Genomic DNA, 18645 nt, shown 5'->3' on the forward strand with positions numbered 1-18645 from the left:
CTGGGGGCAAATCCATGTCTCACCGACTGAATGTCCTAGGGAGGCACCAGGTCCAGCCCCATCTCTGGACACCTCTGGCTCCTCCATCCGCTCAACACAGATGACTTTTATCATAGCCTCTCATTAGCCACTTTGCAAGTTTACCTTCCATGCTACTGCCCAGTAGCCTGTTCCTGTGTCGAATCATTCTCTGGGAAGTCCTTCTTAAAGTTACCTTTATTCTATCTTGCTGCTGAGGAAGCTTACCTCATCTAGTCATTTCCTCTGGCAGGGCAGTGAAGAGTTGGCTGCCTGTTGCTGGCACAGCTGTCTTTTCTGAGTTGTTCTGAGAGTTGGCTGTAGTCACTGCAATCCCAGCTGACCCCGAGCCCCTCCTCACCAAGAGAGTTCTGAGCCTGGCCTCTGCCTGCAGCTCACTTGCAGAGGTAGCAATTACTCACTTTACCAGATCCTCAGAGACAGCCCGCCTATTTCCTCTAGGCTCCAAGGGAGCTCCTCACCCACTCACTGCCCCCGAAGGCAACGGAATCAGGGTCAGGGATTTAGTCTGGCCGAATGACTCAGTTTGATGAGTGACATCGATGCATTAAAAGCTTCCCCATGCTTCCTGACGCCCGTCCTTCCGTTTTCCAGCATAACTCTGCCGCTGCGCAGGCTCAGGACACTGAGCCTGCCGCCTGGGTTTCAAACCCAGCTCTGTCCTGTGCTAGTCATGTGACTTTGGGTAAGTGACTGGGCCTCTCTGGGCCTCAGTTTCATCATCTGTAGAATGAGGATAACACTGGTTCTGCCTCACAGAGCTGCTGTGTTACAAATATCACACTAGTTAACGTCTGCAAAGCACCATGCCTATGCCTGGCACAGGGTACTGTGTATTTGCTATTATTGTTAAAATACCATCTGGTCTCATCCTTCTCCTATTGCCCCACTTTTAAAATCAAAAGTCCTGGGCTTCCCTGGTGGCGCAGTGGTTGAGAGCCCGCCTGCCGATGCAGGGGACACGGGTTCGTGCCCCGGTCCGGGAAGATCCCACATGCCGCGGAGCGGCTGGGCCCGTGAGCCATGGCCGCTGAGCCTGCGCGTCCGGAGCCTGTGCTCCGCGACGGGAGAGGCCACAACAGTGAGAGGCCTGCGTACCGCAAAAAAAAAAAAAAGAGTCATGTACCCCAATGTTCACTGCAGCTCTATTTACAATGGCCAGAACATGGAAGGAAACTAAGTGTCCATCGACAGATGAATGGATAAAGAAGATGTGGCACATATATGTAATGGAACATTACTCAGCTGTAAAAAGAAACGAAATTGAGTTATTTGTAGTTAGGTGGATAGACTTACAGTCTGTCATACAGAGTGAAGTAAGTCAGAAAGAGAAAACAAATACTGTATGCTAACACATATATATGGAATCTAAAAAAAAAGTTTCTGACAAACCTAGGGGCAGGACAGGAATAAAGACGCAGACGTAGAGAAAGGACTTGAGGACAAGGGGAGGGGGAAGGGTAAGCTGGGACGAAATGAGAGAGTAGCAATGACATATATACACTACCAAATGTAAAATAGATAGCTAGTGGGAAGCAGCTGCATCTCACAGGGAGATCAGCTCAGTGGTTTGGGACCACTTAGAAGGGTGGGATAGGGAGGCTGGGAGGGAAACGCAAGAGGGAGGGGATATGGGGATATATGTATATGTATAGCTGATTCACTTTTTTGTACAGCAGAAACTAACACAACATTGTAAAGCATTTATACTCTAATAAAGATGTTAAGAAAAAAGAAAGGTGTGGAATTTGGGGAGGTGGGAGGTGCAGCCAGTGGGTCTTCCAAACCCATGCAGAAGAATTACGTCAAACCTCCCATTGCCCCCTCTGTGGCCCCTCTCTCACTTGCAAAGAGGTAAGGATGGCGACTTTAAAGACTCTCCTAATACAGCTCTTTTTAACGAACTCAGAACCTCAAACCTTCTCAAAATGAACCCCCCATAGGTGGGATCCCCTCCAATGCCCCATGTATCCCTGCCACCCTCCAGCATGCCCACCAGCTCCCCAGACCCCAGCCACATACACTCCAAATGATACAAGAGGATGTCATACTCACAGACATTAACTGGAGAAACACCCTCTCCACTCAGTCTGATTGGGGGGGAGGGGGGAGAAGGAAGGTTACTGTGGTGTCCAGCAGCTTGCAGCCATTTGAAGTGACGTTTTTGCAATTGTTTTAAATGTATTTAGAAAAACCTGAATTATTTTTTATTGCAGAAGTAATGGAGGTTGAAATTATTTAAATACTAGTAGTATTAAAAATAATAATCTAATGAATGAAATAATGTAGAGTTTGGGGTTCATAGGAGTCAAACCTGTAATCTCAGAAACACATTTTTTGGTGTAAATGAGGTAGACACCTTAAGAAAATTAAAGCTAATCATATGCTACTGTCAGCTGGAAAGGTAGGGCTGTCATAGAACAAGGAGAGCTCTCTTTCAATAATGGACTATTGTCAGGCACTGAGGTTATTACAGGTGTGGAGAGGAGTCTGAGTCATAAGTGTAACGATAACAATAATAAGTCTATCGTTGTAGCAAGTAGAGTAGTTTTGCTTTAGCATCTTGAGGACAGAAGTGACATTCATTATAAACACAGACAGAACATTAAAAAGGGCTTCTACCTACTACCTACATTATGCCACTTAATTCTCTCAACAACCCCATTAAGTAGGTTTTATTATCTCAGTTTTACAGATGGCGAAATTGAAGATCAGAGAGGTTAATTAACTTGCCCATGATCACAAAGCTGGATTTGAGGTCAGATTCATTTGACTCCAAAGCTCATATCTTTGGCCATTAAACTGAAAGATAACTAACATTTATTGACCATTTGCTGTGTTCCATGCATTGTTCTAAGAGCTTCATATATAGTCCCTCACTTTAGCCCCCTTAATAACATATAAGATAGAAACTGTTGTTATCCCCATTTTACAGGTGAGGACTGGAGAGATGGAGTAATTGGCCCTTGGTCACACAGCTGGTAATTGGCGAGCACAAAGCTCCCATGGGGCTTTGGGGATCATGTGACCTGGCCTCTTTATTCCATCACTAAAGAAATTGAAGGCTGGGGTTGGGCAGGGGAGAGGATACTGAGTTTCCTAAGCTTACATAGCTAGTTAGTGGTAGACCTGTCAGCCCAAATCCTAGGACAATTTATTCTCAGTTCATACCACGTATCCAGACCCACCGTGTAACCAACTTTCTCCTTTGATAGAAGTTGATTACGGAGATCCAATCAGCTCCTAAATTTCTATGGGGTGCTAAAAGTAGTTACACCTCAAATGTGGGAATCTGCTCATGATTTCCCTGGAAAGAAATTGCACCTGTATTCTTTGTCATAGTCCAATTCCACCTGCAGTTTGCTCCCTTTTCCAAGGCAAGGAGGGGCCCGCAGCACCTGAGCCCCTAGGAATGCCCAGGCAGCTGGGATGGAGTTGGTGCATCTGCCCTCACTTGCACTCCTCGCCCTCTGGCAGCTTCCTGTAAGTGGCAATCTCCATGTCCAGGGCCAGCTTGATGTTCATGAGCTCCTGTACTCACGCAGCAGCTGTGCCATGTCCTGCTTGGCCTTCTGAAGGGCCTCCTCCAGGTCCACCAGCTTGGCCCGTGCATCCTTGAGGGCCAGTTCTCCGTGCTGTTCCGCGTCGGCGATGGCTGTTTGCAGGCTGGCACACTGTAAGGAAAGGAGGAAGCCGTGAGCCTTACTGCTAACCTCTGGAGATCTGGTGCTTCTTGGGTAGGAGTCCTGTAAGAGTGGCAGAATGACCCAGAAGAAATGAGTGTGTGGGGAGCTCTGGGCCCTGCCAGAATGTACTTGCATCTTGATGTTGTCGATCTCGGCTCTCAGCCTCTGGATCATCCGGTCCGTCTCAGAGATCTCTTGTTTGGTGTTGCGGAGATCATCTCCGGGCCGGCCTGCCGTGACCTGCAGCTCCTCGTACTGATGCCACCAGAGTAGAGTCAGTCACCCCATCAAACACTGGCGAGGGCACTGCCTGTGCACCCAGCCTGGCCCTCGGTGCCCTGAGCGGGCCCATCCATTCACTGATCATTCGCACATTCCCTCGCTTGTTTCTTGAGCACATCTACTCACCAGGTGTGTCCTGGGCTCTGGGAATATCATGAAGAGCATAATCAGAGCCCTGCCTACAGTTTTTTGGCAACAATCAAACCAGCATATTATCGAGTTTATAGTTCCAAACTGAGATGAGTCCCTTAGGAATTGAACAGTGGCTTATGGGGGTGTGATAAAGGAACCTGACCTAGATATGAAAGTGGTTGGGGGGATGGGCAGAGAAGTCCTTCAAGAGATGGAGATACTTGAGCCGGGCGCTGAAGGCTGGGAAGGATTGACTTAAGTGACCGGCTTGGGGGAGAATATTCCAGACTGCGAAACAGCCTGTGTGCGAACACCCTGGGTTAGGAAAGAGAATGCAGAGCTCTAGGAGTAAGAGGTGACTTGGCATTGTCCTTGGGGGGGGGCGGTTCTTGGTCACGGGGCATACGTCCAGACCAACTGTGACCATGAATTTTGGTGGCCCTCCTGACACAGATGTTGGGGAAACAGGGAGGAGATGCAGGGAAACGGTGTTGGATGGTGGCCAGACTGTAGAGTACCCCGTTCTGAAGACTTTGTAACAGAATCCTCCATCTCAGGTGGCTCTCTGTCTAATGGTGCGTATCCAGGACACACTCATTTAGGAGAAATAAATGCACCCTATGTCCTCCAGCAGCCTGGAGAAAACCCACGCCCTTGCCCAACAGAAGAGCCCCTGCCTGAGCGAAGATCTGTCCAGTTTTGAAAGTACTGAATAGTTCGTCTTCTTCGTTTCTAGACACACACAGTTAAAGGGAACAACAGCCTTGCCAGCAAAGGGAATCGTTCACTATACATTTCAACCATCCCACCTGGAGTTAAGTGCATCCCACCTCCACTTACCACCAAGGGGCTGCCTCGCCCTTGCACCCCTGGCGCCTGACACCCTGCTTCCTTTCTACCACGTTGCAGTGGTAGGGACTAAGTCCATGCCCAGATCAGGGCAAGGGATGGGAGCCAGTTTGTAGGTGAGCAGCTGCCCCAGAAAATCACCTGCATTTGGCAGAGAAATGATCTCATGGGTTGGACCATCCAGGCTACTACACCCCTCCAAAGCCAAACCTTCTGGCCGTCTGCGTCTTTGGATAGTAGCTCTCTGTGGTTATTCCAACCTCCCTCTTCCCAGTAGAAACTCTTCTGTTCAGCAGTGTTCATTTCTGCCTTCCAGCCCCACGGGACTGCTTGCTCAGCCTTGAACCCCTCCCTGCTCCTTGGCAATCTTTTTCTCTCATTGCTTCCAAAACAGACTGACAACCCACCCTTCTTGGAAGTGTTTTATTCGTGCTTTTTCCTTTCTGTGACTGTTCATTCACTTCACGGCCTCCCAGACCTTGGATTCCTTTTGTAGTTCATTCATTTACAACTTTGTAACCCTGCTTGTCATATAGTAGGAGCTCCGTAAATAAGCAAGCCCTTTAGAAATAGCTTTATGACCGTTTCTCGGTTGTTTGAGTCTCATCCAACCCCCAACCAGTTGTAAGTGGTGTGGGGACTGTGGCTGTCCTTTTGAGCACCCAGCATTTCTTGACCACATATCAGTGTGTGTGTGTATTAGGGTTTCCGCACGCATTTCAAACTTAGTTTTCATAGTTTTCAACTTGGCTCCTGCCAAGTTGAAAGAAACGGGAATGCTCACATGATTCCTAAGGCTTGTGGCTAGTAGTTAAACAATGATTTGGGTCTTCAGAGAACACTAGCCCTGGAGCCTATCACGGAGGTGCCCGCGCTCACGTTGGTCTGGTACCAGGACACAGCATCAGCCCGGCTGCGGTTGGCGATGTCCTCATACTGGGCTTTGACCTCGGCGATGATGCCGTCCAGGTCCAGGCTGCAGTTGTTGTCCATGGACAGGATCACCGATGTGTGGCTGACCCGGGTCTGCATCTGGGACAGTTCCTGCAGAGCCAGTTAACTCAGCATCACTACAGCAAAAAAAGAAGGGGTCTCGAAATCATGCAGTTGATCTCCCATCTAAGTCAGGAATCCTTTGGCAACCCCGGCAGGGATTTCCCAGCTCTTCTTATGCCAGGCATTTGATGGAGGGGGAGGTCCCATGTCAACCCCTGAGGAGTTTCTGGGTCATAGATCAGTGTGATGGGAGTGTGTCCTCAGCATCCCTTCTCAGGGCTCCCTTCTGTGTTTTTTCCCTGAGTATGAAGGATGAGTAAGTGTTCTCTGAATCCAAATTATATCAGGTTGAATACGACTTACGTGATTCATATGCCAACATTAAAGGTTTCTTCGGGATTGGGTGATTTTTAGGACCCTGCTCCCCTCCCCCTGCACAGTGTGAATTCATCACTCTCTACCCCTCTCGCTCCTTCCACAGACCCAGGTCTCTGCCATCAGAGTGGCAGTGCCCAGAAAGAGGCATCTTCAGGGGCCAAGAAACACCCTGACCAAAGGGCTGAGGGGCAGCTTGCCTTATGAACTTTCTGGGATGGGGAAGGGAGAGGTGGGGCTTAATTCCTTGGGAATGTTACCCAACGACGTGGGATTTTAGGAATCATCACTCCCTCCTTGTTAGGCCATGGGGTTGGGGGTAGAAGCCTCAGAGGTGGGGTGGGGTTGAATGTGGCAGGATTTCAAGCAGTTCTTCCCAATACCCATGACGTCCTAAGCCCTCCATCCCGGGTAGAGGCACTATATGGATAACACCCTGCCACACCCTTTTCTTTTCAGGGTCCAGACATAGGAGGGACAAACACATTTGCAGGCTCTTACTGCCTCAAAGAGCACCCGGAGGAAATTGGTCTCTTTGGTCAGAGAGCTGACCTTGGCCTCCAGGTCCACCTTGTTCATGTAGGGGGCATCCACGTCCTGGAAAGACAGCACAGAATGCTCCTCTGAGACCCTGGCACCAGGCAGCAAGTCCAAAAGAAGCTGGGCAGACTCTTCCTCCATGGCCCTTACAGTTTGGATTTTAGCAAACTCTGTATCTGGGGTTTGGGGTTGGGGGTGGGTGATTGCTGGGAACTGCAGGCTCGAATCTCCTGGGCTAACCAAAACCCAAGCAGGGTCATTGGGGCCATAAATACAGAGGGAGGATTTTGGCAGGTTTGAGCTATCCAGATATTCTCAAGGTTGAAGCCACTTTTCTTGGGCGGCCCAAGGGTCCATCACCCCAAACTCCAGGATTCGGTATTGAATTTTCTCCTTTGAGAGACATTCCCAACCACTTTCTTCAGAGCCGCAAACTCATTCTCAGCAGCCGTGCGCTTGTTAACTTCATCCTCATACCTGTAAGCACAGAGGAGAGAGGGCGTGCTTGTGAGTAAGGGTTTTTTTTTTGTTTTATTTTTTAACATCTTTATTGGAGTATAATTGCTTTACAATGGTGCGTTAGTTTCTGCTTTATAACAAAGTGAATCAGTTATACATATACATATGTTCCCATATCTCTTCCCTCTTGCGTCTCCCTCCCTCCCACCCTCCCTATCCCACCCCTCTAGGTGGCCGCAAAGCACCGAGCTGATCTCCCTGTGCTATGCGGCTGCTTCCCACTAGCTATCTACCTTACGTTTGGTTGTGTATATATGTCCATGCCTCTCTCTCATTTTGTCACAGCTTACTCTTCCCCCTCCCCATATCCTCAAGTCCATTCTCTAGTAGGTCTGTGTCTTTATTCCAGTCTTACCCCTAGGTTCTTCATGACCTGTTTTTTCCCTTAGATTCCATATATCTGTGTTAGCATACAGTATTTTTTTCCTCTTTCTGACTTACTTCACTCTGTATGACAGACTCTAGGTCTATCCACCTCACTACAAATAACTCAATTTCGTCTCTTTTTATGGCTGAGTAATATTCCATTATATATATGTGCCACATCTTCTTTATCCATTCATCTGTTGATGGACACTTAGGTTGCTTCCATATCCTGGCTATTGTAAATAGAGCTGCAATGGACATTTTGGTACATGACTCCTTTTGAATTATGGTTTTCTCAGGGTATATGCCCAGTAGTGGGGTTGCTGGGTCGTATGGTAATTATATTTTTAGATTTTTAAGGAACTTCCATACTGGTCTCCATAGTGGCTGTATCAATTTGCATTCCCACCAACAGTGCAAGAGTGTTCCCTTTTCTCCACACCCTCTCCAGCATTTATGAGTAAGGGTTTGATTGAACTCTTCCCAGACCGAGGAGGACTGTACTGGTGCAGCAAGAGTTAAGAAACCTCAAGTCCTTCCCAGCTCTTCCGCTGACCTGTGTGTGACTTTGGGTAATTCACTTAACCTCTATTTCTCCCCCTGTAAAAGGGGAATAATTTCTTCTCCCAGAGTTTCTTTTTCCCTTTTTTCTTTTGTAAGACTAGAAGGTGAGCGTGCAACTGATAGGAATAGAAATACATATTTATGCAACTCCATCCTCTTAGAGATGCACAATTCCAATCTTTAAAAAATTTTGCTGGGCTTCCCTGGTGGCACAGTGGTTGAGAATCTTCCTGCCAATGCAGGAGATATGGGTTCTAGCCCTGGTCTGGGAAGCTCCCACATGCTGCGGAGCAACTAGGCCTGTGAGCCACAACTACTGAGCCTGCGCATCTGGAGCCTGTGCTCCGCAACAAGAGAGGTTGCGACAGTGAGAGGCCTGCGCACCGCGATGAAGAGTGGCCCCCGCTTGCCACAACTAGAGAAAGCCCTCACACAGAAACAAAGACCCAACACAGGCAAAAAAAAAAAAAAAGGCAGATGCTTGCTCTACAAAAAAAAAAAATTTTTTTGCTGCCTCAAGTGCCTGCTGGAACTGTCGGGTAAACTTTGTTCAGGACACTGTTCCCGTCGATTTTGATATATTTTCACTGAACCTCAGGGCAGTCATTTAAGTAGTGTGCTTTTAGTAAGTAGGTGTTGCTCTAACTCAGAAACCAAGGGTGAGCCAGCTAAGGGATTGGCAAGGACCATCCTTTCTGTTAGATATCTCACCTACTGTAGCCTGGGTGATGGCAAGTCAACATCCTCCTCCCCTGAGGAGGATCAGATTGACTGGTTTATACTCTAGTGTGCATCTTGGAAATGCAGGTGTCTCAATAACAGAGTCCATGTCCAGCAGAGTTAAATAATAAGCCCACTATAAAATAATATATTGCTTTCCAGAGTCTGAATCTTTTGTGAGATGACGCAGATGTCCCTTTGCAGTCATGGAGACAGACAGAGTAGGCTTCTTGTTAATAGCGATGCATGAGATGAGGGTCCCTTTGTTACCCCATACTTTGCTGTCTTCTTCTCATGAGATAATGACTGCAAGTCCAAACCTCCCTGACACGGGCATCTGCTCCTTCGCGCCCCTCTGGTCCTCATAAAGAGGAGTTCTGGGATGACTGCATGTGATCAGAAGGGTCTCCCACTCTCACCTGACTGAGATCTTCCACGACATCCTGCGTGGTTCTCAGCTCAGCATCCAGCCTGCCCCTCTTGGTGGTGCTGCTCCTGCAGCAGGCTCCACTTGGTCTCCAGGACCTTGTTCTGCTGCTCCAGGAACCGCATCTGGATGGGGGAAGAAGGGAATGAAGTCTGGAGAAACTGGGGAGGCAGAGCCAGACACCCCAATTAATACAGGAGAGAGGAAAAGTATGCCCATCTGCCAATGATATAACTGACAACTCCAGGTCAAAATGGAAAAGCCCATCGAGCCACCCCGATGTTCTCTGGGGCTCCACAGAACTAGTGCAGTGGGCCTTGGAGGCTTTGATGGGGAGCCTCCATTCCTGGCGTAAGTGTCTCTACAACACCTGCTCTGGGTTAGGTTAGTTTGCCCAGGGAATTTAACAGCTTCACCCTTCCCTCTGTGTTGACTGAACCAGCCGGCATGGCTCCCAAGGAGGATGAGGGGAAATTCCCACAGGTCCCGCGGGGCCCCACCTGCAAATACCTCTGCCCCCGGGAGATGCTTGCCGAGCGGATGCGCTTTCCCACAGGGAGGTCGTTGGGTGACTGCTGTGCTCTGGCCGGGGTCTCTCCAAAACTTCCTGCCAACCCAACCGCATGGACAAGATGCAGCCCCCGGCTCACCTTGTCAATGAAACAGGCAAACTTGTCATTGAGGGTCTTGATCTGCTCCCGCTCTTCTTTCCGTACCCGCTGGATGGTGAGGTCAATTTGCAAGTTGAGGGGAGTCAGGAGACTGGTTGATGGTGACCTCTTGGATGCCTCCAGGGGGACAGACGGAGAAGCCAGGACCCCCATAGCCCCCTCCAGTTCTGCCCCCATAGCCGAACCCACCACTGACCTCAATCTCTCTGCTCGCCCTGCCATCAAAGCCACTTCAGAAGCTGCTGCTGCACCCACTGATGGAGACCCGCTTGGTCTCCCCCAGATTGTAGAGGCTGAGGCTTCCACAGCTGGTCCCAGCACCGCTGATCCTTCTCATCCCTCCACTGCCCCACCGGGGAGTGGGCCACAGAGACGGAGCTGAAGCGAGAGTGGCTGGTGGCTAGGGTGGTGGCTGAGGCCATGCTGAAGCCCCTGCTGCTGCCGGTCTGGAAGGTGAGAGTGGACTGCCTGGACATGGTGGCTGGGAGAGGCCGGCGAGGAGAGCTCCTGATGTGGGTACGTGTGGAGGGGGATGGAGGAGACAGGGCAGCTGGGCGCCCTGACCCCCTGGGCTTTTATGGGCCTCTGGGAGGGGCGGGGTGTGCTCAGGCAGGCCTCTGATGGCATCTCCTTGGCATCCACCAACCTTGAGCCCACACTCAGCTCCCCTCTGGAAACAGTGTAAAAGCCACTGGTTGGTTCCCTGACATCCCTCCCGCATGTGGAAACTCCTTTCTAGTCGCAGCTTGATCAGCAGATGAATGAGAAGCATGTAAATAGCTTTCAGTCACGTCCTAATCATACATCTTATAATGGACTCAGAAAACACTGCCTCATTTCTAAACCGCTCTCTCAGGCCTGGGACCAACTCCCTCTTGTCCAAACATCTTGTGTCAACCCCAGTGACTGCGGTTCACTGTTTCCTGTTCCTTCGTATCCCTTAGGTGTACATCTTATTCCTGAGCACTTTCTGGGCAATTATCCCCCCTCCCGACCCTGTCCCCAGCTCAAGCAGTCCCTCCAGATCTTGAAAATCCTGCTCTACACTCATCTTTATCAGGAATCCAGCCATTTTGATTTCCCCTTTATTTTACTCTGAAGCTGCCACCTCTATTGCATGGGTCACACACGACATTCTGGGGTGTCAGTGTGTGCATCCGTGCACGCACGTATGTCCTGTCCATTCCTGTATAACATGACCCTCAAGGCCAGGTCTTCTGCCTGCATGGAGAGCAGTTGAGAGAGTGGGAAGATGGGTTTGAATCCCAGCCCTGCCGCTTCCTAGTGGTGAGACATGGGGCCAGTTATGAAACTTCTCTGGGCCTCGGTGTGGGTGTCTGTAAAGTGGGGTTTGTGATGATTATTCATGGCAAAACAGCTTTTGCAACACTGAGGACATGTAAATGCTGAGCCAATGTTGGCTGTGTCTTCTTTCCTGATATAATCACGCATGTGTGAATGAAGTGCCATCGAGGCGTCTGTCCTGAGCAAGTCCTGTGGGGATTCGAGAGAAGCACAATACACGTTCTTTTTCTTTAATAACAGGCTTGTGGTCCTGTTGGGAAGACAAAATGAAAGCACACTGAGTAACTTATGAAAAGGTGGTATGCAGTAAAACACCACCTCTTGGCTCTGTTTCAGGTCGCCTTATTCCAGAAGTCTCCCTGACTGGCCACGTTTCCTATTGATGGCCAAGGATCCTGACCCTTTAAACCTTCATCGAAAAGCCCCAGTGGCTACACTGAGTAGAGGACTTGCTTTTTGTTTTTTGGGTTTTTTTTCCCTGTTAGTCTTAAAAAATTTTTTTAAAAATATTTTATACAATTTTAAAAGGTTACTTTCCATTTACAGTTATTACAAAATATTGGCTATATTCTTCATGTTGTAAAAATACATCCTTGTGCCCTATCTTACACTCAATAATAGTTTGGGCCTCCCACTCCCCCACCCCTATATTGCCCCCCCTCACTGGTAACCACTAGCTTGTTCTCTATAACTGTGAGTCTGCTTCTTTTGTTATAGTCACTAGTTTGTTGTATTTTTTAGATTCCATGTATAAGTGATATCATACAGTATTTGTCTTTCTCTCTCTGACTTATTTCACTTAGCATAATGCCCTCCAAGTCTATCCGTGTTGCTGCAAATGGCAAAATTTCATTCTTTTTATGGCTGAGTAGTATTCCAGTGTATATATATACCACATCTTCTTTATCCATTCATCTGTTGATGGCCACTCAGGTTGCTTCCATATTTTGGCAATTGTAAATAGTGCTGCAATGAACATAAACATATGGAGGTTAAACAATATGCTACTAAGCAATCAATGGATCATGGAAAAAATTAAAGAGGAAATCAAAAATTACTTAGAGACATGGGACTTCCCTGGTGGTGCAGTGGTTAAGAATCTGCCTGCCAATGTAGGGGACATGGGTTTGAGCCCTGGTCCAGGAAGATCCCACATGCCATGGAGTAACTAAGCCCATGCACCACAACTACTGAGCCTGAGCTCTAGAGCCCAGGAGCCACAACTCCTGAGCCTGTGTGCCACAACTACTGAAGCCAGTGCAATGAGGAGCCCTCACACCGCAAGGAAGAGTAGCTCCTGCTCGCCTCAACTAGAGCAAGCTCACGCGCAGCACCGAAGACCCAATGCAGCCAAAAATTAAAAATAAATTTATATTTAAAATATGCCTAGAGACAAATGAAAATGAAAACATGACAATCCAAAACCTATGAGACGCAGTAAAAGCAGTTCTTTTTTTTTTTTTTATTCTTTAAAAATCAAAGTATAGTTGATTTACAATATTTCAGATATACAGCGAAGTGATTCAGTTTTAAGCAAAAGCAGTTCTAAGAGGGAAGTTTATAGTGATCCCTGTTGGTCTTGTTGACTGTGTCCTCCAGCCCTTATCCATCTAAATTGATAAGGAGTCTCCAAGGCTTCTCGTCCCCTTTTGTCTTCATCTCACATCCCGGGGGTGGGGGTGGGGGGGAGTCAGACAGAGAAATCCTTAAATCTTCTTTGGTCTTGCTGACTTCTTGCTTCTTGCAGTGGCTTTGGAGGATGGGAGAAGCTGAAATGTATTCCGTCTCTTGTTTTGTTGATGAGGAAACTGAGTCCCCACTTGGTAAATGAAGGAGACCAACATTGCTGAGCTAGAGAGAAGCAGAGCCACATTCCGCGGTCTCTCCACATAGGGGTCCTTTCAGAGGTGCAGGTGATGGGTTGGCAGACGCTCGCCAGCCTCAAGCAGCAGCTTGGCACTTGGAGTGGCGGTTCTCTGTTTTCTGGGCTATTTCCTCCTTGGGGCTGAGGCCAGGGAACAGGCCTCTCCTCCATCGAGAAATTGCTTGAGAGTCTCAGTTTCCACAGGGAACCCATGAATCATAGCTTTTGTTGGTACAGGCCAGGAGGAGCACAGGAGTTCTCTTGCCTGGTTGCCAATGCGTCCAGATCCCAGCTGGGGTGGTGAATGCGTCTGCAGTGGAAAGAATAATCGTCTTTGCTCTCTGTACTCATGGCATGATGATCTTTCTCCCAGAAGAAGGGACACTTGTTTCCTGAGCCATGCTGAGGAAACTCTTCAGAGCTTTCCAGGGAACAAAAGCTTGTGAAGGGTCAAGGCTGGGAAGGCCTTTGTTGGCCCATCCACGGGAATGGGGGTCACCGCAGCTCTTGCCCATTAAGCTTCCTGTGTGGAGGATGCTCCAGACTGCCTTCCCTCCTGGGTCATGCCTTTCTTTCCCAAACCCTCTCCTGGGAGCCTATTCCAGGCATTGCTGTCTCATCCTGTTTCCAATCTTGTTTCCCTTGGCCATCACCTCTTGTCTGGGGTTTCCCACTTCCTTCCTTCCCTCCCTCCTCTCTCTAATTTTCCCACCTGGACCGTTGTTTCCAAAGCTAGATTGTCTTACTCTTTGACTTTGGAAACAGATATGTCTTACCTCTCTTTCTCCTTCACTTCCCCCTCCTGTGACCTTTGACCTTCACTGTGACCTTTACCCTGGTGGACAATGTCTACCTGAATGCCTAGGACACCCTGGCGTCCCACTTTAAAACCTCAGAACTTAGAGACTATGACACCTCTGCTTTCCTTCCTGCCAATGAGGTTTCTTGTTTCGATTTTTAACCTCCTTTATAATTCTGCTTTGAACTCTCCCTGCAAGAAGCCTTCTCAGATAAACTGTGCCCAAAACCAGCCCCTTCACACCTGTTCCCTGAGCAGGCCTGTGTGTGGCTCGCACATTGGCGTATTGTTCCTCCTGCCTTGGTTTCCTGGTGGTCTGGAGGGTTGGGGTGTGTCCCCTTTCCCCTGCCCTGCCTCGTAGCACTCTACAGAGAATTGTGACTGCAGCTTACTGGACATAGGTTGTCTAATTTAAAGAAGAGCTTTAGGAACATATTCCTTTCTGTTCTCCAGATCTCCTGAGTGTCTCCAACACTGTACTGTTGGGTCTGTCTGGGAGGAGTTTTCTTGAGGTTTGAGGAGTCGTGGATGCAAAAGCTATAGTATGGGCTCTGGTGCCCAAGGCTGGGAGTTTCAAACTCCTCCACTTCCCTGTTCCTGCACCTTCTGCTCGGGTTGGTTTCTCCCATCCTTAGAGGCATGCTGAGGCTTTTGGTTGTGGTGGATTTCAAGGAGACTGACCCGACGTGGCAACCAGGGCTTGAAGTCAGGGGAAGAGGGGAGGAAAACATGGAGGCACACCTCCCCAGGCCATGGGGGTTGGGGGCACACCAAGGAGCTTTGGCTTCCAACCAGGCCAGGGCCAGAGTAGGGCAGGCTGGAGGGGGCAGAGGGGATTGGGTCATCCTCTAGAGCATGCTGGCTGATGCTCAGAGCCAGGGTCTCTGGGTACAGTGTCCGAGTCCCCAGGCCTCAGCCACCCACCCCCAATCCCTCAATATGCTAGATGCATCCCAGACAGCCCTCTCCTACTGTCTTAAGGAGTTCTGCTTGTAGTTAAAAACTATTTATTAGCACTTGCTATACGCCAAGTGTTCACTGATCGAGGCACAGGAGATATAGCAGTGAACAAAGCAGACAAACCTCTTCCCTCCCGGAGCTCACATTGAAAGAGAAAGGGGGTTGGGGCCATCTGGAGGTTCAGTCACAACCTGAGTCTTACAACTTCTGGGGACTGGGTACAGTGATGATAATTCTGTTGCAGTGGTACCTGAGACATCCATCCAGAAACACTCTTCAACCTTGACTGTTCCTGCCCGGGCAGCCGACTTCCTCAACACTTGGTATCTCTAACAGGTACCACCCAGCCTGCCTGTACAGGGGTCAGACCTTCCACCACATGGCCCCTTTGCTCCTGCATTCAGTGGCAACAATTCCTCTCCAAAGGGACTAAACGTGCCAATTGACCCCAAGAAACCACCGAGATTCAGGACTTGGGATGTGTACTTGCACACGGCCAGAACTTACCTGATCTGCTTCACTCCATTGCCCACATAACCAGGGCTTTCACTCAGGTCCAGATTCAATGGGCAGGTACAGAGACTGGTGCAGGTGGGCAGGTGGCCCTCAAGGCCCTTTCCTCAATTTTAGCAGCAAATTGGGGTGCTCTTTCCATTCAAGCTTGTGCTTAAGAGAAGCAAGATGGAGCAGCCCCTTCCCTCCATTATCAAGAGCTTCAGACACACCCAGCAGATGTGCATGTACAAAGCATGGATGGACACATGGACACCCATGTCCTAAGAACATTCACGAGATGATAATCTACACATGAATGTAGTGTTGACTGGGTGTGTCAGGATGGAGAGGTGAAGCAAAGGAGCAGAGTCAATCTTTAGAGCTGAGGGAGGCTCAGAGAGGACGAAACCAAGGATAGGAACCACTGAAGTCCACACAATCATCTGGTAGACAAGCCAGAGCTCCCGATCCCTTCTGATGCTTTTTTCCCCGGACGTCCCTCACGTCATAGAGCCAGTGAGAAAAGCCCCCTTTGCCTGGGAAGCACAGCTGGGGTTCTTCCTGGAGGGAGGGGGTGGTATGATGCCAGTGTCTCAAGGGCCCTCACAGTGCCCCCCCCCAACAGAAAGCATCTGGAAGTATTCAGATGTGTCTTGGCCATCTGCCTCTGACCATCTTAATGTCCTCCCATGTCCCCAGGAGGGGGCACTTCACCAAGTCTCTCTGGTTGGTGCTGAGGAGGAGCTGCCAAACGGGGTTGCTGCTGGGAGAGGAAAGTGGGGTAGCAGTGGGATGCCCCTGCGGCTCTTCCTGGGCCATCTGTGAACAGAGGAACACACTACCTAGGAATCCCGGTGAGGTAAACGTGGCATGTCATCATGGTCTGTGGGCACAGGCTGGGTGGGCTGGATGGTACCCGAGCACCCAGGGCGGCTCTTTACACCATCCCATTGGCTCGTTACTGGGCTTGGGGGTTGCTGTTGAGGGTGGGTTTGTGTGTCACCAGCTGGGAAGAAACAGCCGGATGTGTCAGCCTCACCCCTGTGCTGGGCTGGGCACTGCCCAGTGTCTCGTGGGCTTGGATGTCATGGAAACGATTTCTTACTTCCTGCTTTCTAGTCTCATCCTCTCAGCCCCAGTTATTTTGACCTGAGCCTTCAGACAAGATGCAGTTTTTCATTTTTTCATTCAGCAAATGTCTGTGGAACTTACAGTGTACTCGGCACTGGGATACCAGAGTGAAGGGGGTCCCATTACCAACCCATCTGGGGAACATACCATTAGGATAGTGCCACCGTATGGAGAGGAGTAGGCATAGGATGTGCATGGGGAGCTCTGACACAGCTGCCGCATGTCTAGGAGGCCAGGCCATGACCCTGGGGTGTAGATCCTGGGCCCTTGCTTTCACTTCAGCTCCAGAAAAGTTCATGAAGTATGTTACAGAGGTCCCTATTTTATGGATGAAGAGAGTGAGGCCTAGAGTCCCACAGGAAGTTGAGAGTAAATCTGGAGTTAGGACTTTTGTCCCCTGTTCCCTAGCACAGGACTTGTGCCCATGTCACCCTGATCCCTGCTGGATAAAAGGTTCTGCACGATTCCCATCCCAAGGGGCTTGCTGGGCTGTGAGGAAGATAAAATTGACGTACTTGTATGAAACAATACAAGTCATATAAAGTGGCATACAACAGAATTTAAAAAGCTGAAATTCAGACAGTGAGTGGCATGACTGAATGCAGGATAGACGTTGAAGGCTGCAGACTAGCCTTGCCCTCCCTGCTGGCTCCAAGGACAACATTTTGGGTGCACACAAGAGGACGCAACGTCCTGAGCGTGGGAGGAGGGTCTGGGGGAGCTGGGTTGGTTTATCATTTCTCACTGATAAATCAGAGTGATTCCATTCACAGATCCTTGAGATGGGATTGCATTGATCTGTTGAATGCACACGCACCTTGTCTGTAAAGTTGCATTACTCTCTAAAACCTTTTGGTGACACATTATTTACCTGGGTATTTCTACGGGCAGGAGTTTATGGATGGGGGGCTGTGTTCTCCACCATCCCCTGGAGGGCCGGGCCTGCGGAGCATCCCTCCTTGGCCTCGGAGTCCCTGTCTCATTCTGGACTGTCTGACACCCAGCTGACCTGCGGGCTCCCTGTGAGCATACGCTGTTGATGAGGATGGTGACAATGACGACGGTTTTGGGAAACCAAGAGCCATTAAGCTGGGAGCGATTGGCCCCAGGTAACTGGAGAGCAGGTAGCTCCCCATGCTCTGCTTGAAGAGAGTAAATATTCAAAAGCCTAGACACAGAGGGATGAAAAATTAAGATCTGTGAGTTGTTACTGCAAAAGAATTTGTCTCTCTGACGAAGGACTCAGCAGAGGACTCTTCCAACTGGTCAGCTCTTCTTGCGTGCACTCAAAGTGTGATTGACTGATATGCAGCTTCCCTGGAGGGCTTCTAGGAAAAGCCCTCTGCAAAACCACGTGTATTTCTGGAATCTGATGGGATGAAATAGTTTTCACGAAACGACCAGCGCCATGTCTGTGCAGCAGGTTACACTGAGCGGCCAGGGCACTGCTCTCACCTTACTTCCTGGAAAAGGACTAAAATGGTGTGTGATCCCACAGGCAGATGCCTCAATGCCCTCTGGTGATTCTCCTCCGGTGGATATTCTGGATATGCTCCCATCAGGCCAATAAGAGACACTAATTCCTTTTAAAGGAATGCTTCAATGTGCTTTCTATCTGCCCCGAGCACTGGTTTATTAAGCAAGAGCTGGCCAGACTGGAGTGAGCCTAGAGGTGAAAATGATGAAGGTATTGGGAAGTAGGAGGTGTGAGGGGAGGGGAAAGGCATGATGCAAGGAGGCCAATCTGTTTCTTTGGCTTTGTTGTAGCCACCAGGGAATAGAATACACTTAAACTCAGCAAGAGGAATTCAACTCAGTAACAAAGAGCTTCTACTGTCTAATGGTAAACAAGGAAATCCTCTCTCCAGGAAGTCATGAGATTTCTGATTCTTTCTGAAATGATTGAGAGGGTGTGATTCTGCAAT

At 49.2% G+C, this 18645-nt stretch overlaps 1 protein-coding gene across 1 annotated transcript in view; it reads right to left on the reverse strand.

Annotated features, from left to right (window-relative positions):
• The window catches only part of LOC103087070 (keratin, type II cytoskeletal 6C), a 35731-nt gene that overhangs the window by 6639 nt on the left and 10447 nt on the right, over positions 1-18645 (reverse strand). The window contains 7 exon segments of the mRNA XM_007472062.1: positions 2076-2129; positions 3494-3572; positions 3575-3713; positions 3855-3980; positions 5868-6032; positions 6861-6956; positions 7316-7376. Of these exon segments, the coding sequence (XP_007472124.1) occupies positions 2076-2129; positions 3494-3572; positions 3575-3713; positions 3855-3980; positions 5868-6032; positions 6861-6956; positions 7316-7376 (720 nt within the window).

The sequence above is a fragment of the Lipotes vexillifer genome, unplaced genomic scaffold (assembly GCF_000442215.2).
Source record: "Lipotes vexillifer unplaced genomic scaffold, Lipotes_vexillifer_v1.1 scaffold422, whole genome shotgun sequence".
Lineage (NCBI taxonomy): Eukaryota > Metazoa > Chordata > Mammalia > Artiodactyla > Lipotidae > Lipotes > Lipotes vexillifer.